At 40.2% G+C, this 24,131-nt stretch overlaps 1 protein-coding gene and 1 pseudogene across 3 annotated transcripts; one reads left to right on the top strand and one right to left on the bottom strand.

The window, feature by feature from the left end:
* The first annotated feature begins 197 nt into the window (after positions 1-197).
* On the top strand, positions 198-15,716 carry LOC117494412 (zinc finger protein 335-like). Of its 2 annotated transcripts, none has more exons than XM_034145322.1 (28): positions 198-611; positions 3,236-3,429; positions 3,558-3,834; positions 3,949-4,026; positions 5,594-6,661; positions 6,774-6,956; positions 7,078-7,242; positions 7,341-7,596; positions 7,690-7,867; positions 7,957-8,069; positions 8,159-8,177; positions 8,272-8,388; positions 9,658-9,734; positions 9,882-10,042; positions 10,629-10,852; positions 10,949-11,048; positions 11,148-11,218; positions 11,324-11,580; positions 11,981-12,092; positions 12,187-12,384; positions 12,539-12,681; positions 12,827-12,966; positions 13,103-13,200; positions 13,462-13,548; positions 13,659-13,742; positions 13,842-13,901; positions 14,515-14,620; positions 15,017-15,716. In XM_034145322.1, exons 2-28 carry the CDS (start codon positions 3,238-3,240, stop codon positions 15,130-15,132), a joined length of 4,680 nt encoding a protein of 1,559 aa, XP_034001213.1. In that variant the 5' UTR covers positions 198-611; positions 3,236-3,237; the 3' UTR covers positions 15,133-15,716. The 2 variants fall into 2 exon arrangements, with proteins under 2 accessions (XP_034001213.1, XP_034001212.1); XM_034145321.1 differs by having other exon boundaries at positions 200-611; positions 11,148-11,236.
* Positions 15,717-19,503: 3,787 nt separating this feature from the next.
* Positions 19,504-22,202, bottom strand: LOC117494484 (annotated as a pseudogene). Its single transcript, XR_004557076.1, has 9 exons — positions 22,129-22,202; positions 21,751-21,882; positions 21,443-21,560; positions 20,923-21,041; positions 20,622-20,818; positions 20,408-20,524; positions 20,174-20,318; positions 19,865-19,963; positions 19,504-19,774 (listed from the first exon to the last, which is right to left on the bottom strand). The product of XR_004557076.1 is annotated as a pepsin A-like (transcript).
* Positions 22,203-24,131: the final 1,929 nt, after the last annotated feature.

A 24,131-nucleotide genomic window follows, 5' to 3' on the forward strand; every position in this document is an offset into this window, starting at 1 on the left:
TCTTATTGTTTATAAATTGGATAGGCCTATACTCAAACTAGTATGAGTATATCCAATTTATAAACAATAAGAAATGTGCTGAAATTGTTAATATGCTACAGGATATTTGTTATGGACCTCGATAACCTAGCTTAATGCATGAGGACTCTCCAGAGTAAAAGGAATAAAATGACAGTCAGCAGAACTTTATGTTTTCATTTTGTAATGGTACATCCAGAGGGAATATTAAACATCTTAGGTCCATCAGTTTGTAGCTTAACAGCGGCCCTACGTGTTTGCATATTACTCCGCATCCATATGCGCAATTGTCCTTCCTCAAAAAACAATAGTCCACTAAGGGAATATAAACATCACATCTACCAAATATTTCAGACATAAAATAATCAATCAATCAATACACCTGTTTTTTAAAACAGACAAATAAATTAACCTTTCGTCAAACAACAAGATCATTTTCAACAAAAATAATAAATAAGATCCGGTTGCACGGACAGGAAGCTAGGAGAGTCTCATGGCGCCCGACTAGAATGAAGCAACAATTATCGGTTACTATTTTCTGTCCTAGTAAGCGCATCTACACTAAAGGATACCCTTCTACTCGAACATAAACGGTAAGGATAAAGCGTGATGATTCTGGAGCCGGAGGAGGAAAATATTTTCATTTTCTTCAGGGAGAGTATTAGGGCGGTCTGCCGCGGCTGAGGCCCTCGAGGTCCCCAGTACAGCCTTCAGATGCCTGAGTGTAAAACGGGGCTGCCTGCTGGAAAATGGCGACACGGAGCAGGCAGGGTGAAGGGCAGCTGGGCCCGATTAAAATGGCTAACACACGCTCTTTACGACGCTGTTACACTCATTTAGGGTGACACCGGTTACGCAGACTTGTTTAGACGAGTGACATAATCTGCAATCAACAGCGTTATTATATTAAAAGACTCACACTCTCATTGGGTGACAATGATATCTGTTTTACAGCTTCATCGAGCAAGAAAACGAGCTGACAACGATGCTAAAGGCTAATGCTAGCTGCTCTTGTTAATCGTGAGCTAACAAACGTTCAGTCCTGTTGGCGTTAGGATTCTAAATAACTTGTCAGCTGATGTCACCGAACAAGTCACAACAGACCAGACCACATTTGAACTGTACACACTCAAAAGAGAGACCTTTAATCACTCCACAGAGAGTGAAAACACTTGATATAGCCATAATGTTGACAGACGTGTAAGCATTAGCCTAGGTGAAACAGTTTGTTACACTATTCACAAAGTAATAAAACAACTCAATAAGCCTTATTTTAGAAAATAATATTCATAAAAGTATCAGTAGTACAACACCTGTGTTAGCCTAACACTTTCTATACATTTCGCATTGTATCCCACCATCACCACTAAGCCATTAGATGTAGTGAAAATATAGTTTGAGAAAAATTACAAGTGTCCGTACACTTATGTTCAAGTGTTCTTAATACACAAATGTTTGTTATGTACACCCCCTGGATAGAAAACATGCCCAGTTAGCTATTTTAAAACTGTTTCCCTCTGCATTCCGTTTGGTACAAAGTCATTTAAATTCCTACAAACCCATCATTGGTTTCACATTCAATATAAAAGTATTCATAAGGATACACTAAATGTAAACCCTACATTCAAAGTGACTGCAAAACCATACCTCAAAAACTCTGGTTCATTTGAAGTTGTTTGCCTATCTGAAAGACTCAATGACAGCTATAAGAAACAGAAATAGAAAGACACTTTTGTGTTTTTCTTTAGTTAGCAGTTTAGAGAGTATGAAATAAAATAAATGTTCTCCGTCTAAAATAAAAATGCATTCCATAAGAGTAAACATAGAACAAAAACACAAATGCAAATAAAAATAGATGGGGTTGAAATTGAAAGAGTCCATGAAATTAAATTTCTTGGGGTAATAATAGATGAGTTGGAAATTACACATAAAACATGTACAATCAAAGCTGTAAAGAAGCATTTCCATACTAAACAAAGTAAAACAAGTTCTAGATCAGAAATCACTTCGCATTCTCTACTGTTCACTAGTCTTACCATATCTGAATTACTGTGCTGAAATCTGGGGCAATAACTTCAAAAGTTCTATACATGCAGTATCTATTCTACAAAAAAAAGCCATACAGTACGAATCATTCACAATGCCAAATATCTTGATCACACTAACGAATTATTCCTGCAGTCAAAATTGTTAAAATTCACAGACCTGGTAGAATTCCAAACGGCACAAATCATGTTTAAGGCAAATCATAACGTTTTACCAGGAAACATCCAAAAAGTATTCACTCAACGAGTGGGGGGATATAGTTCAAGGAGACAATTTCAATTCGAAATTCATAGGGTCCGTACAACCAGAATAACTTTTTGTATCTCAGCCTGTGGAGTGAGACTATGGAACAGTGTGAATGTGGAGCTAAAGCGATGTCCAGACATTAACCAGTTCAAGAGGAAATACAGAGAAATTATTTTCTCGAGGTACAGGGATGGGGAAGGTGTTTGACTATGTATATGTGTGTATATGTATGTGTGCATATATGTATATCAGTGTATGTATATGTGTATATGTATATATGTCAATCAACAGGTAAAGCAGATTAATAATAATAATAACAATAATAATGAATAATAATGATAATTATTGCAGATTATAGATTATAAATAAATCATTTAGGGCCAAGGGGGTAGGAGATTAAATAAATTATACTTCTTCTCACTCCTTTTCGAACACTAGATGTGGCACTGTTTATGTTGCTAATGCTGTTGTTGTAAATGTCATTTTTTTGTTTTGATTTCTCTTACATGACTGCACTGCAACATTTGTTTTGTTTTGTAATGATTTATTTTACGTGTTTGAAATAAATGTATCAATCAATCAATCAATCAATCAATCAATCAATTTGAATTCCTACAAACCCATCATTGGTTTCACATTCAATATAAAAGTCTTCATAAGGATACACTAAATGTAAACCCTACATTCAAAGTGACTGCAAAACCATACCTCAAAAACTCCGTTTCACTTGAAGTTGTTTGCCTGTTCTCCGTCTAAAATAAAAATGTATTCCATAAGAGCTTTCCTATAAAGATGAATCATGAAACAAATCAGGAGTTATGTTATGTCATAATTTATTAACACAGTGAAGTAGCAACGAAGCCCAAGGCATTAAAGGCTACATAAACTTAAAAGTTGATATTGAGTTTATGTTTTATTTTTGAAGTCATGGATTCAGAGGAGAATGAGGTGGAGAGCAGCAGCGATGCGGGTCCTTCGGGGATGGAGGAGCCGTCTGAAAGCGGCATGGGAGTGGAGTCATCAGAGGCCATGTCTGCAGACAGCAGTGATGCTGCTGCCTCTCATGCACAGGCCCCTGAGTCCGACTGCCATGTTGGACAGAGCTCAGAGGGACTTATGGTAAGCTTTTTAATTAAAATATGATTATGTGTGGGAGAAACCCACAGTCCAACAAAACCAGATACCAGTTAGGCTTTGTGTTATAAATGTCTTTACATTGGGATCACGTTTTTTCCCTCCTTGTCAAGGTGTTCGCCCCAGAAACCAGCTCCAGTACAGACGCCAGAGTTTCATCAGTCCATCTCCCAGACTCCTCCTCAGTGGCTCAGTCCACCAGCGTGTCCAGCGTCTCCACAGTGACTCAGTCGGTGATGGTGTCTGATTCAGCCCAAGTGCTGGTCCACTCCAGTGCTACATCTGAAGGATCCATGATGGTTTCTGACTCCACTGCTTCTACCTCGTCAGATCTCGGGTCTGCCATTGACAAGATCATAGAGTCCACCATCGGCCCTGACATCATGAATGGTATTTCCTCTGACACTCCTGCTTTCTGATTTACCATTGCCTGAGCAGCTTTAAGGTTGTATTCAGTATAATAATGTAGCAGATATCTGATGCTGTTTTCTGTTCTTCTGTCAGGTTGCATAGCTGTGACCAGTGCAGAAGCTGGAGGTGCAGAAACAACCCGATATTTGATATTACAAGGACCAGATGACGGTATGTGTGATGTTGTTACTGCTTACTCATCAGCCCATTAAAAACACTTTTAAAGTTCATGAAACAATTAGCACCATCTTTACATATAAAAATACCCTGAATACTCTGATGGGATGTTTTTCAGTCATCATCAACCTTTAGAGCAGATTGCAGATTTCTATCTTTCTATACCACCTTTTTATTAACCAAAATGTATAATTGTCCTCTAACACGTGACTATTTATTTTAAAATCCCCTTAAAGGAATACTTCACACTCAAAATGTTTTTCCTCAACAGTGAACATCAACAATTTCTCTAAAGGTGCTGTTTAAAAAAACATGTATGTTTATGTTGGCAAATATCTCCTGCAAGGCAAGAGCATTTAAGTATTGGGTAAAAACATATATATATTTTTTATGATTTGTGTCCTCAAGGTAGTGTAATATGTTGCTGCAAACTTCCCTCCCTTTTGTATTCATCCCATTTCAAGCCTTTACGTGTCTCGCACACTGAAACATGTATCAGGTGACCCGTGAAGTCCCTTAAAGGTCCCATGACATGGCCATTTCTACTGATCATAATTCCATTGTTGAGGTCTACTAAAATAGATTTACATTGTTCAATTTTCCAAAATCACATTGGTTTCTCATACAGCATCTCTGTATACTATAGTATGTGTATTCACTCTCTGTCCTAAACGGTTTGTTGGAGCTCCTGCCCCCCCCTCCCTATGAGCCCAGTGTGCTCTGATTGGTCAGCTCGCCCACTCTGTTCTGATGAGTCCACCACCGTTACAGCGGAACATCAGTGATTATGTGTTGCAATGGCGTTAGCAACCAGAAAATGACACCAGTAATGACAAACAGATGAGAATGCTGCCTGGGGTCTGGGTGCCGTGTTGGCGGGACGTTGCGGGGCTCGCTGCTCTGCCCTTTGAGGATCGAGGAGCGGACAGTGTGAGCTGGATTACTGGGGTCATTTCCTGGTTGCTGCGTGGGGTCTGCGAGACACCGAGACACCGAGAAACTCACCTGAACTCAGCCTGAGTTTCGCGGTGTATCGCTGTCTCAGGCTGAGAAATGCGGAGCCGCAGCTGAGAAAAGATAAGGCTGAGTGAGTGTGTGTGTGTGAGGAGCTCCACAGATTGGTCCATTTGGACCTGGGTATGGTCACGTCACTGTACTCGGGAAGAAAAAAATGGGAAAAATCTCCAACGAGGCGTTCTGGGGCAGCATAGACAAGTCTTTTCTGTGTTAGAGTTTAACTCGCTACAGGGTGTACTTTGAGGGTTTGTGACTTTGCAGACCGTTTACATGCATAGAAAGCTACATAACACACATGGGGATGGGTAATAACCGGAAAAGCATGACATGGGACCTTTAAGGTTCAGGGCTTAAAGCCTTAGCAGGGTCATTGAGATCAAACACAGATATACAAATTGTAACTCTGTGGATGAAGTATACCTTTAAATTAATGACCCACGATATGAGTATCCTTTTTTAAAGTGTGTACAATCCATGCATATGTTCACAATAGGAGCTCCTATGGTAGCCCAAATGTCATCTTCGTTCCTCTCTGATCGTATAGCCATAGAAGCTCTTGCTGAAGGACCCACCTCCACCTGTCTGGACCAGGGAGAACTGCGGCGCCACCATGACCCTGATCAGCCGGGCCCCTCGGGGTACCCAGAGGACAGCAGCAGTCAGCCCGACCAGCCCCAGCACTCCCACCCTTCCCAGTACATGGACTGCAGTGCAGACGGTCCAGACCAGACGGGGGAGTCTTCATCTTCCTATGTGGAGTGTTCAGGCGAGGAGCCCGACCAGACCCGCTCCCAGTCTGGTTTCCCTGACTACAGCGGGGATAACAGTGACCAGGATCTGCCTGGATATGTGGAGTGCAGTGGGGCGGACTCGAACCCAACCAGCCGGGGTCACTATGTTGTAGACTGCAGTGCTGGGTACATGGAGTGTTCGGTGGACGATGGGGCGCGACCGCATCATTCACGCAGTTACATTGACAGTAGTGCAGACCACCGGACTCAGACATTAAGACAATATGTGGCCCAGTATGTAGGGGAGTGTGTCGCAGCTGCAGACTCTGAGCAACCGGAATGCTCTCAGTATCAAGCAAGGGACGATGATGAAGATGACGAGAATAACCAGGATCCAGACCAGCCGCAGCACTCTCAACAGCAGCCCCAGCACTCCTGTTACATGGCAAGCAGCAACGGCCCAGAGGCCTCCATCTATGAGGATGACAGCTCCTCTTCGGACCACCCTCTGGCAGACACAGCAGGCTCAGTGGGGCTTCCTGAGTCATTGGAGTGCAGCGAGAGCCAGTCTGGGATGTACATCAGCAGCAGTGGGACTTACACCTCTAATACAGAGCCTGAGTCAGCCCAACAGTGCTCACCTAGCCAAGAGGAGCCCCAAGGCTCCCAGGGGCCTCAGGAGGAAGCAGGGCCGGCCAGGGAGATGGAGACATCTACAGTGCCAGAAGTCTCAGGACACAGAGCACCTAACCTGGCTGAGTTGGAGGAGATGATGGAAGTAGTGATTGTTCAGCAGTTCAAGTGTAAGATGTGTCCGTACAAGAGTGTCTCCAAAGACACACTCATCAACCACATGAGAGACAAACACTTCAAACCTGTAGGTAAGGAAGTGTTGTTCAATATTTATCTCAATGACATATCACTTTTGATTGTTTAAGTTTTCTCTGTTCCCAGATAATAATACAAAAGTTTGTTATAATGTGTGTTTTCCAGGGGAAATGCCAAAAAAGCGTAAACGTGGGAGGCCTCCTAAAAGTGAGACGTTTGCCCGTCGTCAGGCAGAGAGGGTGGAAGCTGAAGAGAGGAAGGCAGCAAAAGCTGAGGCTGCTCAGCCCAAACAAGCAGAAGAAGAGGAGGATGATATTGTGGATTCGGGCGCTATTGATGATGCTGAAGGTCAGTGAGAAGGAGTATCATTTAACCCCCAAAGCAGACAAACATGCAGACTTTTCAGACTTAGAATCAGTCAAAAGGATAACATTTAAATGTGCATATCCCTCTCTCTTCTTTTTGTCAGAGGATAGTGATTACACCCCTGCAGACGAGGACAGCAAAGGAAGACCACCTGCCATTTTGAAGAAGTCCACTCCTCCAATCTCTTCCTCCTCTCATGGTCGTCCTCGGCGTAAAGTTGGCCGTCCAAGGAAGTACAGCCTTATAGAAGAAGGCTACAGCAACAAAGGTTTGTCTTCAGGTTTACAAAGTAAAGCAAGAAACAGCCTCTAACTGCAGCGCAGAGCATACACATTCTTCATTCCTCTTTTGTATTGGTTGTTACAGAAGCAGAAAGTGTTGCTAAGAAGCCGAGGGTGAGTGTGGATGGTAGTGCGCCTGAAGAGGCAAGTTCGTCCGGACTCAACAACAGTCATGCTATGGTGACCGATGGAGACACAGCTGAGGCAGCAATTAGCCAATCAGACTCTGAGAACAAAGACCCTTCATCCAACACACAGCCAGAAGAATTGTTTCAGAGGAAACGTGGTCGACCCTCCAAGCGTTTTCTTCGCAAGAAGTATAAGAAGTATATCAACCGAAAGTAAGTATCAAACTTTTAAATAAAGCTGTGTTGCACATTGTAATACATAATATGACAACAAGCTCATTGTTTCTTTCCTTCATTATCTTCCAGTCGGTACTATAAATCCTTGAAACCGCTCCTCAGACCTCATAACTGCTGGATTTGTGGCTCACGCTTCCTCACTCAAGAGGATTTGCGCTTCCACGTGGACTCTCATGAAGGCAATGACCCGGAGCTCTTCAAGTGCCTGCAGTGCAACTATCGCTGCAAGCGCTGGTCTTCACTTAAGGTCAGTTGCAATGACACAACATTCTGGTAAACCTCAGTTTTCGTGCAGGTTTGAACGTTTCCTTATAAGTCTTGTGGGCTGTTTTGCAGGAACACATGTTCAATCATGAGGGCATCAAGCCGTTCAAGTGTGACGAGTGTGATTACTCAAGTGTCTACAAGAAAGATGTCACGCGCCACTCAACAGTCCACAACAAAGACAAGTAAGTAACTAAGATAATATACAGCACACAAGTTCCCTGAAATATATTTGTAAATGATTGTAATACTTTTCTCTGTTTTCATCCTACAGAAAGAAAAAGACAGAGTTGGTGAGACATTTCAGGTTTTCTATATTTGAAGAATTGTTTATTGGTTGTGGGCATGCATGTAATAATTTTGTGATTTATTTTCTTGTTGTTGCAGGTACCAAAAGTGTCAGAGTTCCTCTGCCCTGTGTGTCACAGGGTTTACCCCATGCAAAAGAGACTGACCCAGCACATGAAGACCCACAGCTCAGAGAAACCACACATGTGTGATAAGGTAAGATATATAGATTTTACAATTTAAGAACACTTAAGAACGTTTCTTTAAAATAAATGAAAATCAATTAATGGCAAGGAATATTTTTTTTTATTCTTTTTTAATTTTTTTATTTAACCTTTATTTAACCAGATAAAAACATTGAGATAAAATCTCATTTTCAATGCTGACCTGGCCAAGAAGGCAGCAACGTTACACATAACACAAACATATAAAATACAGAGAACATAACTAAGAAAACAAAAGACGAAAAAGCAGTCACTACATTGTGCACATTAGGACAGTAAAAAAAGTACACTACTTGTTACTGTAAGAGCAGCTGGTGGTGAGGACTTCAGACAACTTCAATTTAAAACATGCTATAGAGACAAGTGCCATCAGTTTTAGGCTTGATTGAAGGTCATTCCAAGACCAAGGACCATGATAAGAAAGACTCCTTTTTCCAGCCTCAGTCCGCACAGTAGGAACCTGGAACCGTATCCAGGCACTGGATCTGATGTTGTAAGAGTCGCAAACTGGAGCAAATCTGGCACATATGTACAGTGGAAGCTTACCTAAAATGGCTTTATACATTAATAAAAACCAGTGCTGCATCCTACGCATAGTAAGTGAGGACCATCCAGTTAGGCTATACAGTGTGCAATGATGAGTCCTATAGGGTGCATTTGATATATATCGCAGTGCAGCTTGGTAAAGTGGGTCAAGTTTGGCCAAAACAGTGGGACAGGCAAATCTAGAGACCAACCTTTTACGGGATGAAATTGAAAAACAACATTTAAGTCTGAAAAGGAAGCCAAGAGTGAATTTCAATTTCTTTGTTAAAACTTCAATATGGTTGTATTTCATTGGTTGCCAAACAACTCTAAGAGATGTTTAACTCGGATTGAGAAGAGACAGCTACAGGAGAGATGTTATCACCTGTTCTAAATGACAACACTTATCATGGTTTTCCATTCATTCTCTATTGTGCATTGTTGCACTTACATTCTGCTGTACAAATGGCTGGACACTGCAACAATTCAGGATATAAGATCAAATTATTCTTCAAATGGTCAATTAATAATGATTTTGAGATATGATTGGTACTTCTGTAAGAAGCTTGTTTTACCGCACATCCTTCTCTGATTACATGAGTTACCTGTTCAATAGGAGAATTGTTTTGTGCATAACTTTGTTAATCTTTACAGTAAGGTGAATGCACTAACAATTTAATGGACTTTATTTATCTACTCCAAATCTCCTGTTAAAGATGCTGTTCTGTCTTTACAGTGTGGAAAATCCTTCAAGAAACGTTACACATTCAAAATGCACCTACTGACCCACATCCAGAGTCTAGGAGACAGCAAGTCAGTATTTTCTCCATCTCTTTTGTTATGTCATGTTTCAATCTGTTCAAATTGAATACGCCTTAACGAGTCAACATGATTCATTTGTTGTTTGATTATAGAAAGGATGATATCACAATGACCTTTTTATCGATGTGCGTATGCCAGGTTCAAGTGTGAATATTGCGATTACACCTGTGACAACAAGAAGCTGCTGCTCAACCATCAGCTGTCCCACACCAACGACCGGCCCTTTAAGTGTGACTACTGTAAATACTCCACTTCTAAAGAGGAGTTCCTGGTCTCCCATCTGGCCATCAAACACACAGGTCAGTGTGACAGAACATGTATTTAAAGGTCACCTATTATGCAAAATCCACTATTTCATATATTTTATACATAAACATGTGTCCCCTCTGTGTAAAGAGATTCTGAAAGTTTAGGAAAAAAGATTCTCTCTCTTTTTGTCCTGATCCATTTATTTGAAAACCTGTCTGAAAATTAGCTGATCAGATTTTGGCCACTTTATGATGACATAACGATTTTTTGGCCAATAACCAACCAAGGTAACACCCGCCCACCTTATCACCTGAATATCCTCCTCGAGCATTCAAAAAAATATCTTGCAGATAGTGGCACCTTATTTTCATCTAAAGTGACAGACAGAGAATCAGCACTTTTGAAACAGGGCTGAAACAGAGGGGATTATGGGATGCTACAATTCATGATCCGTTTGGTATTTGGAGCCAAACACTTCAGAGACATGTTTTGTATATATCTGAGACCTATAATATATTGACGAAAAACAGTATAATAGGGGACCTTTAAGCTTAAAAAAAAATGTATGTTTACCTATTATATGCAATAATACACTATACTTCTTAACACTGTGTTATTTATTTGTGTCATCTACAGGAGAGAAGCCTTTCTCCTGTCATCTGTGCCACTTCATGACAAAGCACAGGAAGAACTTGCGTCTACATGTGCAGTGTCGCCACCCTGAGACGTTTGACGATTGGTCTGTGGCCCACCCTGAGGAGCCGGTCAGGAGGCGACGCAGACCCTTCTTCACCCTGCAGCAGATAGAGGAGCTCAAACTACAACAGCATGACGACACACAGGATTTGCAGAACACTATTGTGAGTCTGTTTTATATACATTTTTAGCATGTGTTATTATAGTTATAGTTAATGGCATTTGGAGATTATAACAGTTTTTTTAATCCCTGTTTAAAGGTTGCTGTGGATTCTGCCACACTACAAGCCATGCAGGGTTTGGAAAATGCCTCTGTGTCCCAGGACGCTATGGGCAACACCACCATCATCTATGAACAAGGTCAGGCCTCTTGTCATTCAAGAGGATTCTTTTGAGTTTTTCTGGGCAATGTAACCACCTTGAGGACAAATGCTGACCCTTTCTCTATGTGGTCTTCAGCTGAATCCAGTGATCAATCCGCCCAGAATGCCCTTGACCTGCTGCTGAATATGAGCAATGCCCGGGAACTGGTGAGCAACGCCTTACAGGTTGGTTCTATAACTTGTAAAGAATTCACTTTACATAAGCAGGCAATATTTATGTGGAAAGTTTTCTTGACTGGTTATGCTCCTCAGGTGGCAGTGCTGAAGTCAGAAGGCAAACCTTTGGAAAAGGGCACGTGGAGTGCAGTGACCTCAGCTCCGGGACAGGCACAAAAGGTTGTGACCTTCCACGTTTCGGAGAACGGTGAGACGGTGCTACAAGAGGCCTACGAGACGGCCACCTCTGAGACAGGAGAGCTCGCCCAGATCGCCATCGAAGCCTACGAGAGCGGGGGGGACTTCAGTGTGGTGGAACAGGCGGCCGAAGAGATCCACAGCCCTGGATACAGGTAACAGAACTCACTGCATGATTTCCTGTCATTAGTTAGGACCTATATGGGGAGCCTGGAAGACACAGTCACACAACTACCTTAATGATAATTAGGTTTACTTCTTTTTAAAAATCTTTTTATTGCGTTTCGACAATGCATAACCAGTGTTTGTCAATTAGAAATGGAAAGCAAAATATATCCATACAAATTAGACAGTGGTTTGTACTGATTGTATATACAAAGAGATTTTTTTGTTGTTGAAAAAACACAAACAAACAATAACAATGACTAAAGTAATCCCCTATATTACATGCCAGTGAGCCTCATACACACGGTTTATTTTATCTTAATGTATCTTATTGATGACCCTTGTGATCTCTCAACACTTGATAACACCTTTAAAATGTTATGTTTTCAGTAACGAGGAGGGCAGTCCTTGTCAGGCTGAAGTCTCCGGATCAGAGAGCATGAAGGGTGAAAAGTACTACCTTACATCTGCACTACCTGATGGTGTTCTGCAACAGGTGGAGGTAAATGCAACAGATCAATTGTTTTATTGCACGTGCATATCAGTATAACACTGTGTATCACTCCTCTGTGACTGTGTGGATTTTCTTCTGACAGCTGTGCAGCGAAGCTCCAGCCTCTCCGTCTGCCATGGGCTCTCCCGGTTTGAGCACAAAGAGGTTTTCCTGCCGAATATGCATGGAGTCGTTCCACGGACGCTCTGACATGGAGAACCACAAGAGGGCACACATAGACCCCAACACCTTCAAGTGTCCTGACTGTGATTATAACTCCACCTCCTGGCTCGAGGTCAAGGTGCGTCTACAACTCTGTACTCAACTTATCTCATCAAAAACACAGGATTTATTTATGTATCTGAAGGTGTCTCGTTTTTTATAAAGCATTTCCGTCTTGAACTTCCTTTCCAACCTTGACTCTTTCTGAATGCGGTTAACATCCTATTTCTTAGACTCACATGGAGCTTCATTCCTACCTACGCCCTCACAAGTGTCCAAGCTGTAGTTTTGCCTCCAAGAACAAGAAAGACCTGCGCCGACACATGATGACACACACCAATGAGAAACCGTTCTCCTGCCACCTTTGTGGACAAAGGTTCGGTGCTTAACTAATTTAAATTGTCACAAATCTTGTATCTGCTTAGCATTAGGAACTCTTATGCAACATATCTGTATGCATAATGTTACAGTTTTCTGAAATACAGCAACTAATGATGATGTCTTTTTTGCACAATATCTAGGTTTAACCGTAATGGCCATTTGAAGTTTCATATGGAGCGTCTCCACAGTCAGGATCATCTCGCTCGCAAGACGCGTACCGCTTCATCTCAGCAAACTATCATAGTGAACAGTGATGAGGAGGCCCTGGCAACACTACAATGTAAGGAAAACCAAATAAATCGGAGATTAATAAATCATTTTGGTTGCTATTTTACGAACTGGTAAACAAAGTCCACATTTTGTGTAAAATAATCTCAAACTTATTGTGTGTGTGTGTTTTTTCGTCTGTCTAACAGCCCTACAGGCTCATCAAACAGTGATCACTCCAGAGCGGTTGCAGGCTTTGGGACATGATCACATCATTGTAGCGCAGGAACAGGGACTATCAGACCAGGTAACAGCGGCCACACTATACTGGACATACTTTAAAATAGGCCTGTCACAATGTCATATTTGAATGAAAAGATATTCAAGACAAGAGAGTCTGTAAACACAACTGAAGTTGGAAATAACTTCATTAGTGCTGGATTAATTCAACAATATTGTCATGTGTAATATATACCCGTACGTCACCCCTGCTTATAAAGTTATATGATTAACAAATAGTTTCATTCGCATAAAATATGTATACAACTAAAACATGTATATTATTCAGGAGGAGGGGACATACATCCAGCAGATAACCACCATAGATGGACAAACAGTGCAGCACCTGATGACAGGAGAGAACCAGGTGACTGAGGTAAGAGCCTTGTATAGCTTCTTCAATGACAATTATTGAAAATCTGAAATATTAACAAACAGTGCCCTTGTTATATCATGTAGTTTTATCCCAACTGTTTTCTGGTTTAGGTTCAGTATATCATCTCACAAGATGGAGTGCCGCACCTAATCCCTCAGGAGTATGTGGTCGTATCTGATGGCAACCACATACAGGTCAGTGTATACGGCTGAAAGAAGTCACCTTAACTGATGGATATATGGAGTGTTTAAAAGTGTTTTTAAAAAAAAAAGTTTTGTTCTTCTGCTCCTCAGATGCAAGATGGACAGATCATTCAGTATGAGCACGACGGAACCTTTCTGCAGGAGCAACAGGTAAGGCAGATATTTCCGTCTACAGTTAGAGAGTGGAGCAAGTAACTTAAAGGTCACCTATTATGCAAAATCCACTTGTTCATGTCTTTTATACATAAACACGTGTAAAGAGATTCTGAAAGTATCAGGAAAAAAAGATTCGCTCTCTTTTTGTCCTGATCCATTTATATAAAAACCTGTCTGAAAATGAGCTGATCTGAGTTTGGACACTTTATGATGTCATAACGATTTTTTGGCTTGTGTAACCATTAGCCAATAACCAACCAAGGTAACCCCCCCCCCCCCCACCTTATCACCTGAATCTCCTCCTAGAGCATTCAAAAAAATATCTCTCAGAGGGGCGTGGGGAGTGGCACCTTATTTTCATCTAAAGTAACAGACAGAGAATCAGCACTTTTGAAACAGGGCTGAAACAGAGGGGATTATGGGATGCTACAATGCATGATCTGTTTGGTATTTGGAGCCAAACACTTCAGAGACATGTTTTGTATATATCTGAGACCTATTATATATTAATGAAAAACAGTATAATAGGGGACCTTTAAAATTCTCATCTTTGACAGGTTTATGTTTTTGACCAAAACTCATCGCTCCATGTTTTTTGTGTGTTCAGATTGCTGTCAGTCATGACGGTCAGATCCAGTATATACCCGTGAGCTCGGGGGAACAGATTGTGAATCCTGAAGATATGGAGGCCGGTACCCACTCTGCTGTCACAGGTTGGCTCTCTTAGGGAACAGATAACACTTCACATGCTTTACATCCTACACTTGCCTGTTGAATTGTGTGTATTTGCCAAATTCAAAGGCCATGCCACTGATTTTGGATGTAGCATCTTTCAAAGCATACCACTTTTAATGTATATTCAGCTGTTGACATTCAAATCTATCAGGTAAAAATAAGTTTGCAGAGATATTATTTTCCATTTCTATTCAACTCATCATTTATTTGTTGTCAAAATAGTTTTTTTATAACCTACAAAAGTAGTTGAGAACAGTCATCATTTAAAAATGCTTCGTAGTGTTCCAGTGTGTTCACCTTTATGACAAAAACACTAATAGTTATTCCAGCACCCTCATAACAAATGAAACTAAATGGACGGTGTGTTGTTGCAGCTGTAGCAGACGCAGCCATGACGCAGACGGTCTACACTGAAGCTACACCCGAACAGCTGGAGCAGCTCCAGCAGCAAGGCATCCAGTACGATGTCATTACTTTCACAGACGAATAGACGGCTTTTCAAACCTACAAACCACTATGCACTGACAAGTATAGTGACCTCAACGAATTCATGCATTCAGCTGGCTGTAAACTAAGCTTATCTCCTCCACAGTATCCTCTGCTTGGGGGCAGTTGCACTGTTTAATAAGATTTTTGTAAATGCTAATTATTGCACACATTGCTTCTAACCTAATCATAGGGGCTGTGCATTTATAAGATGATTTAGCAAGGTTGTTCTATATTGTAATTAATACAAATCATTTGTGTTTACGTCCCTCAACTGCCTCCATTTGCAAGACAATGTTATCAAAAGAAATGAAACAGCTTATATCATGTTTTAGAAAATATCCAGAGCATCCATGTATAAACATTATCATTTTTGAATGGACTGAAATGAAAAGGGAGTGTTTATTTTTGATCTGTTATAATGATGTTAATTGTTAGAATGCCTCAACATTGTGTTTACTAAGTATAAATATGTACATATCTGTTGCATTGTTCTTCTTTTCCGTGATGGAAGATATGTTTCGATTTGGTGAATATGAAGTGTTTAATAGGCTGAAAGCTGACACCAAATAAATCACTTTGTGTATACTAGTGTCCACTCTTTCATATGTCCATAAATGCCCAGGTTCAACACAGATGAATTAGATTTTTCACGGTCAGCTTTGAAATATTACATCATAATGCAATGCACACTAAAAAAGCAAAGCAAGTACCAAAGATCAGTCAGAAATGAGTTAATATTATGCTACTCCATATTCATTTGTGGTGTTATATTGAATTAACATCCAAGCAACAAAAAAGTACAGGGGAGAATGCAATGACAGGACATTTTTTAAATGATTTGCAAAATGAATGAAGGCAAAGGCCAGTTGATTAAAAATGCTATAGTATAGCATGTTGAACATTTAGAAAAATGTGTATATTATGGCACATTGAAATGTCAAATGTGGAAAAGAGTCGTAGTATTTTATGTCGAATAAACATCATAGAATAGTATGCTGAAATGTTCTGAACAAAGTCATAGAATAGTATGTTGAAAACATCAGAAAAAAAGTCATAGTATAGACTGTCGAATAAACATCATAGTATTGTATGTCGACATTTTCTGAAAAAAACTCAAAGTATGTCGAAAATATCACAAAAAGTGTCATAATATAGCATGTCGAATTATTTAGAAAAAAAGACAGAGTATGTAAAAAAAGTTGAAAATAAATCTTATTATAGCATGTAAAATACATAGTTTATCCTCAAACTCAATACAGACAGTAACACGTCTGTCTATGTCCTCCGACTGTTGAAGTGACAACTTCCTCCTTTCTTCAGCAAGGAGGGGCCTCAAATCCTCTTTAAAGAGTGACAACCTGTCAGAAAATGCTGAGCCTCAGTGAGTGTCACACTGAAAATGAAGTTTTCCTTTGTCTTGTTTCTTTTATTAGGTATGATTTTTTTGTTAAACAGATACATTTGTTAATGATTTCTCTTGTGTCTTTATGAATAAACACTTTTTGTTTTGCAGATATCCCTCATCTAAAAGGGCAGCAGAGGATCGAGGAGTTTGAACAATTTCTGCTGAGACTCACCTTCCCTTCATTTTACAATAATTACAACAAGTCCTGCTGTAAACTCTATCCAGGAGGATGTTACAAGCTACTGGACAGTGCAGGGTTTACCTGTGATTTACTGAGAGGAAGAGTAACAACAACTGAAAAGGACGGCTGGATAGAATTTAAAATATCTAATGTTCGGTTTGTGGACGGAGGCTTTTACAGATGCATGGTGCTAGGAACTCAAAACCACATCTACAGTGATTACTATGTCGAGGTGTCTGGTAAGCAGTCTTATAATTTGTAGTTATAAAAGTAAATTATGACATACCACAAGTGTGTAAAATAACGCTTTGGCCAAAACTGAATTATTACTGCTTCATGAAATAAATGTTCACTTGCAAAATAATATTTGATGTTTTGTTCCTCAGTAAAGTAAGGAAGCAGTTATAAATTATTATTCTGAGCAAACACTCTAGAACAGGGGTGTCCAAACTTTTTTCACCGAGGGCCACATACGGGAAAATAGAGGTGAGGTATATTGCCTCATATACTAAGTTATGTTAGCAAAATCAATCAAATGTAGGTAAATTAAGCTTGATACTTGAACATGCTGTAAGAAACACAACAGCCCATACACCCCAGCTCTCCATAGGGTTTCATTTTTTTAGTTTGCAGCTCATGCCTTAAAACAAGCTTCAGATTGCTTATAAAAATATTTGTTATGCAAATAAGTGATAGGGCTTTTTATATGAACTAAGTTTAGTTTGAAAATTGTTCCAACTTTAATTGATTGAATTTATTCGAAAAGTGGACACACATTTGTACATATATATTTAATTAGTACAATATATGACAAGCACAAGTTTAATTTGTGGGCCATATTTCATTATACTATTTGAATTGCACACCCCTTCTCTAGAAGCTTATGTGATATGCTTGCATTGTTCAGAGGTTTCAGGTCACGATAGACCTTTACTGGCAACAACTGTCAAAGCCCCCAGCAGCTCCACGACCCCCCCCCACTCCACCGGGCCGGATGTGGCGCAGGACCGCAGTGACAGTCCCAGGTATTCTCTCTGTATATTACCCATGTTCTGTTGCTTGCCTGATAACAGTGCTGTCTGACTGAAGATAAGATATGTATTTGTTTTCCTCTCCAGGGTTCCCTGGAGTTTTGGCTTGCCACTTGCTGTCATTGTGTCCATTACAGTGATGCTTTTGATCACTTCAGTTATTGGTGTGGTTTGGTGCAGGGTCAAGGCAAAACGTAAACAGACGAGTAAGCAGTTTACTTAAATTGGTGATCACAACTATCTGAGTGTATGAAAGAAAAAATATACTGTGCATTCAATGACATTTTGCTTTTCTTTGTAGACAAATATGGAGAAACTCTGTGTGAGTCACTGAAACAAGAGGCCCCGGTGAGTGTAAACAGGGAACAAGTGGAGGCTGTGATTCATTGTCACTTGATTTCAAAAGCAGATTGAATGTTTATGCTTCAAACTTCCTCCGCAACATTGTCTCTTGACAAAAATGTGTCCCTCCCAGGAAATCAGTGGCATTGTCTACACAACAGTGGACTTCATAGCCCACGAGAAACCGACAACCGAGGTGTATGCAAACCTGAGGATGCACAAAACACAAGTTATAGCCCCTGACTCAACCTGGAGCGCAGAGTCTGATTGGATGGTGGAGTACTCCACACTGGCAATCCACCAGTGAATACCTGTGAAAGTTTAGTTTAGTTTCTGATTTTCATTGGATCGATTTAATTTGTTCCACTAATTTACTTTTTTTAAATAACTCCATTGACACTCACCAGGCAGGCAGAAAGGATAACAACATGCATTTGGCTGCATAACAAACATTATCTTCTGCTTCTTTGTTTTTAACTTTTCTTTGATCAGTTGTGAGTTATGATCATGCAATATTAAAGGTCCAATGTGTAGTATTTAGGGTGATTTAATGTCAAATATGGAATATGATTTTCATGATAATCTTATCCTTTGTGCACAATCCCCTCAAACTAAGAGATGTTGTGTTTTTGTCAGCTGAGAAAGAACCTTTTCATATCTACACAGGGAGCTGGTGCTCCTCTAGGAGTCCGCTATGTAACGTCTTTGTGTTTTTTCAGTAGCCTACAGTACAAGTACTCACCGAAAACTATTGAGACAGGGCTTTTCACATTTGATGTTATACCTGAAGGCCACTGCCACTCTCCAACACGCTTGGAAATGGAGAAGTGAGCTGAGGGGTGTTTAATTTGATGCAATCTTTAAGCTCACTAGATGCCGCTAAATCCTATAGTGTGTAGCATGTGTTGTTTGTGAAAAAGATGAATGACATAAAAATAAAATTATTTTGCATTGAAGAAATAACATTGTCTGGTAAAAATAACCATATTATCGTGTTTGCTTCAATGTGTTTTCTCTGAGTCCTTATGAAACTGTTCACAGAAATAGCAGCGGAGTTGTCAGGTTATGTCATCAGGTTATCCTTTGTTATATCAATTCTTCACTTATCAGCTTCTTCCCGATTACAACCCAGCTATTCTGAGAGTCGCTCAATACTCTATTCTTGGCCACTTCTTCCTTTACAGAAGAAAGCTGGCAATCCTTTTTGTATCCTCAATAAAGGTCAAGTTTCTCCTTAGAGCAGATGGATGAACAGACGTAACATATTCTTATTCCTTTGACATTTCAGTGCAGTGCTGTAAAACAAAACTAAGAAGACTGAGGATGTTTGCTTTTCTTACACTGATGTTTGATCTTTCTTGTACCATCACAGTCCGACTTAAGCATACACAAAAAATACACAGAATGCATTAAGTTGCTATAATCAATTTATTGCAAAGGCTGCTACAATGTGGTTGAATCATGTATTTCCACAAAATCCATTTGCACCTTTTTTTGTTTTCAATCAGACAAGTCCCTACAGGGAAATACACACTTATCAATCATGTGTTTAGACAGACTTGGCCAAACCAATTTTTGGAGTACTGGAGTCAAAGATGGCGTAGTATTGCCTGATGAAGACATCTCCCAGGATCCAGAGCTGTTGGCCACTCTGGCCAAAGCCAGTGCTGCAACCGTAGGAGCTCTGTGGAGAGACAACAGAAAATGTATTTACATCATCCATAATCTCATTATATTGTTGAAAAACGTTTCTGTGGCAGTGATTCTAGCTGACCTGAGAGACGTAGGCAGATGCAGGGATGGTGAAGGCGTTTCCGTTGAGGGTGAAGGTGACCTCAGGCATGCTCTGGATGTTCTGGCAGTTCACTGTAGCCTGCAAGAAGAAGGTCCCACATAACGCTGAGTATCGTGAAGTTGTATTTATTGGTATTTTCCAGGTTTCCAGCTAAAGCAAGTAACCAAGTCCTGCCTAATTATTTGTATTGGAGCGTTTTGACGTCAGAGCACTAAATGTCTGTTTACTCTGGGATCAGAAGATAGGGAAAATGTACTTCAAATGTTACGGTCTGATGGTATGACTCACCTCTCCGTACTGGTTGGTTGAGGCTCCAACCCAGGAATTCATGTTGCTGATGTCACTGGTTGGGCCAACGATCTGGGAGGTACCAGTGTCGATGATGGCCTGGCAGCCACCAGCGCAGGCTACAGTCTGTCCATTGATGGTAACACTGTGGAGGAAGAACAGCAGCCGATCAAACTAGGAGGCTTTGTGCAACTTATGCTTGTGGTTAGTATTTTGTTTCTATTCCCTTTGTACCTGTCCATTTTGATCTGCCAGTAGGTGTCAGAGGACAGAGGGATCCAGATGATTTGTCCAGTGTAGTGGCTGCTGTCAATACCACCGAAGACCACCTCACTGTCCTGTGCACTTTTGCTATTAGAGGAAATAACAAACAAATGTCAATACGTGAATTCAATGTCACGTGAACTGACATACTGCCAACTAACAGATTTCCACCCTGTTTCAATACCTGCTCAGATAGACGGAGAACAGGGGTTGAGACACAAGTCCCTCCTTGACCATCATGTCAAAGACAGGCACGACGTTGTCAGAAGCAATGGTCTGGAAGGCCAATCCCAGGATGCCATCAGCCACCATGTTAGCCATGAAGGCCGCCTCTGTCTTGCTGATTCCGAACACCTGGTTGACCACAGAGATGCCGCCCACCTGGATACACAAGACAGCTGTCAGTCACAGTTCAACAGACCACAGAGTCATGCCTGTTGGAAGTCTAAATAGACTTTGCATTTTGTTCCAAGGCAGTTGGTTACCTCAACAGTGTCACTGGCCAGATATCCAGTCATGCTGCCAGTGCCGTACTGGATGGACAGAGACTCGCTTCCCCATTTGAAAGTACTGGACTGCTGTGGGTTGAATTTACGGTGGTTCTCTGCAGAGGAATGAGGTCTTTGTCAAATTGTAGGTAAATCAATAGTAAGTAAAAAAAAATACTTAAAATATTGCATTACAAGTTGAATTCTTAAAATCAAAATGTTACCTAAGAAAAGCACAGACTTATTTAGAGTGAAATGTACTTTAGTTTCAAAGATAGAACTGATGTTGCACAATGGCTCCTGTCAGTGAAATATAATTATACTACTGAGTTACTATTACGGTTGCATTACTTTGTATGTTGCAGAAGTAAAAGAACCTTAAAATTGTTCCTACATACACTACTTGAGTAAATATAGTTACTTTCCACCACTGTGTGAAACACTATCCAAAAGCTTGAAGCATATCCAGCTCTTAACAGCCTGTGCTGCAGTGCTAGTCCCAGACAGTAACACTTACGGCAGGCCTGGCTGGAGCAGTACACTGAAGGGACCCACAGGTTGGAGGAGCCGGTGTCAAAGATGACGCTGAAGGACTGGGGAGGGGTGCCGATGGAGATCACACCATAGTAGGAAAGCTAGAGGGACACAAAGCACACGACAAATTGACATCATCATGCACTGGACTTGATATTAAGCACAAAATAGTTATGTTGCCGCAACAGAAAAATAGGTTAGTGATTTTAATGTTTTACTTAACATGAAATAGATGCTAAATGCTTGAAGAGGCTAACTACTTTATAAAGGTGGTCTCTGGTCTGGACTTACGTCAGCATCGTTGGTCATGGACTCAGTACCACTCTGGTAGAACTTGGCCATGGATGCTCCTTTCTGTACTCCTCCCATATTCCTTTCTCCTGCAGGGCTTCCCTGGCAGTCTTTCCCTTGATCAGGGGAATCCTGTTTTCAGAAAGGTGAATAAAAAAGAATCAGCAAGTTGTACAAATGTCCGGGACTTTAAACCCGGAGAAATAAGAAAGTAAGCTCTGCTTTAAGCTTTGTGCAAGTTTGAAAGGTGTGATAGCTCAAAGCAAGATAGCCTGTGGATTTACCCTCAGGAATACTAGATGGAGAGATTGCCTTTCACATTTCAGCCTATTCATGTGTAAAATGTCAAAGAAATTCAACAAGCCAGGCAGGACTTACTTGTGGAAGCATTCAGCGAAAGCCACGAGGGCAGACAGGACTAGGAGCCACTTCATCATGTCACTTTATGGGTGGATTTAGAAAAGTGAAGTTCCAGTGGCAGAGTCCAGCCTTTATATACAGCAACTCAAGGTTGTGTTTCCAAATGCCCTTCCACATGATTTGATATCATGTATCAGCTGGAGATAAGAAACTGTTCCCTTTTATCAAAAAGCAAACACCCTGTTAAACAAATGAACAATGGAAACTTTGCTCAGCAATTTACTGTAAGATCAAGTATGAGGCTGATAAGTATGTTCTATGTCGTTTGTATATTGTTTAAATAATCACAACTATCAGGAAATATTATTCTGAAAACAGTGCTTTTTTGCCGTTTCTATTATATTACTGAAGAGTAATCCTTCATGGAAACTAACGTCACAGTGCTAAGGTTGATCTCAGCAGTGTCATTTAATTTCTCTTAATTCATGAAGTTGAAAAGTTAAGCACATACTTTTCTTATAAGGAAACTTGTCGCTTTCACTTCTATTATCACATCATTTGAATGGGGCGAAGCCTGCGAGCTAGTTCAGGCAGTCAACTCGAGCACTTATGCTGCATTCATACATAACGCCCCTTGCCACTCTACAACCAACCAAACAAACAGAGTCTCCTTAATAAGCCGCTCTATTTAACCTGCCAGATATCTCTCTATGCATTGCTTGCTGCTGCTATTGCTGCAGCTACTTCCACGTCGCTGCTGCTTGCCTGCCCCACCACCACCCCAGCTTCCACCCCAGCTTCCACCTGTAGGCTCGGGGGGTTAGTTATTTAATCATCACTCATCGTGCTATGTATATCTGTGGAGTGATGAGGCCCGAGCCTAGACGCCAAACTCAACTATATGCTGCTTCTAATAAACATGTTAAAGAAACACGTGAGTTGTCTGACTGAACTATATTAATGGCATAACAAATGTATAATAGATACAGTGCACAATGAATGTTTTGACATCTAGATTGAGCGATTTGATATCCAGAGTTTCTGTTTGACGTTGATATGGACATTTTCCACGGGTTCAAAACGGTGAGCTGAGGTTATTTGGGCAGGGTTATCTGATAACAGTAACACACAAAATAAATATAGTACTATTAAAGTGGTAACAAAATATTGCAACCCAGAACATATTTTGACTTTAATTGCAAAGTTTGTTATGTATCATAGTTCTAGTTCATTCATTCATTATTTTAAAACAAAATAAAAATGCATTATTCATATTTGCTTCCATAACATTGGGTTTCACAAATTGAGCTTTTGCCACAGCTCATAATATTGCTGATGATTTATTGTTTTGTAATTAAATCCATTAAAACAATGTAACCTTTTTATTGTAAGTTATTACTTTTACTATAAATACTAGAGCTATTACGACTTTCAATAAATGACAATTATAATAAGAAGCCATTCATGTACAATAGAGGGCAAAGAATCCAATAACTTACACAAAGATACTAATGTAGAGCAAGAGTCTGTTTCTCATAACAGCAGATTGGTTTTCTCTTAATATAATAAACATTCAAACACTATAAAATAGCATTTTCTGAAACAGAAAACGTTCTTTAAGTGAGTGAAAAACCATGAACTGAGAAAAACTAAATATTATTTTGGAGCTGCTCTTTGTCAGCCAGTTAAGTGTCAAAGTCATGAGTTTGTTAATTGAGGTAGAGGACATTATGTATATGACCTTGTTCATAATCAGACTGCCATTAAAACCACTTGACATCCCACAACACACATTATGTCTTATCAGGAAACATACACTTAAAACAGGGAAATAACTTGTTATTATACTTTTATTGACAATAATATTTATACATTTCTCTTGATAAATTAACATAAAGTGAGCATGAAAACAGAAGAGCACATTTTTTAATTGTTCACAAATAACCTTTTGGGAATTAAAAAGTATCCGATGTCTGATGTGGCTCTTATACTGTAAATACACTTTGACATTTGAGTGTCTG

This window comes from Trematomus bernacchii, unplaced genomic scaffold, assembly GCF_902827165.1.
Source record: "Trematomus bernacchii unplaced genomic scaffold, fTreBer1.1, whole genome shotgun sequence".
Taxonomy (NCBI): domain Eukaryota; kingdom Metazoa; phylum Chordata; class Actinopteri; order Perciformes; family Nototheniidae; genus Trematomus; species Trematomus bernacchii.

Coding starts and splice junctions, on each gene's coding strand:
- LOC117494412 (XM_034145321.1), top strand. CDS start 3,238: ATGGATTCAGAGGAGAATGAGGTGGAGAGCAGCAGCGATGCGGGTCCT. Junction 8,389..9,657: donor AACCACACATGTGTGATAAG/GTAAGATATATA, acceptor CTGTCTTTACAG/TGTGGAAAATCCTTCAAGAA. Junction 12,093..12,186: donor GTGTTCTGCAACAGGTGGAG/GTAAATGCAACA, acceptor TTCTTCTGACAG/CTGTGCAGCGAAGCTCCAGC.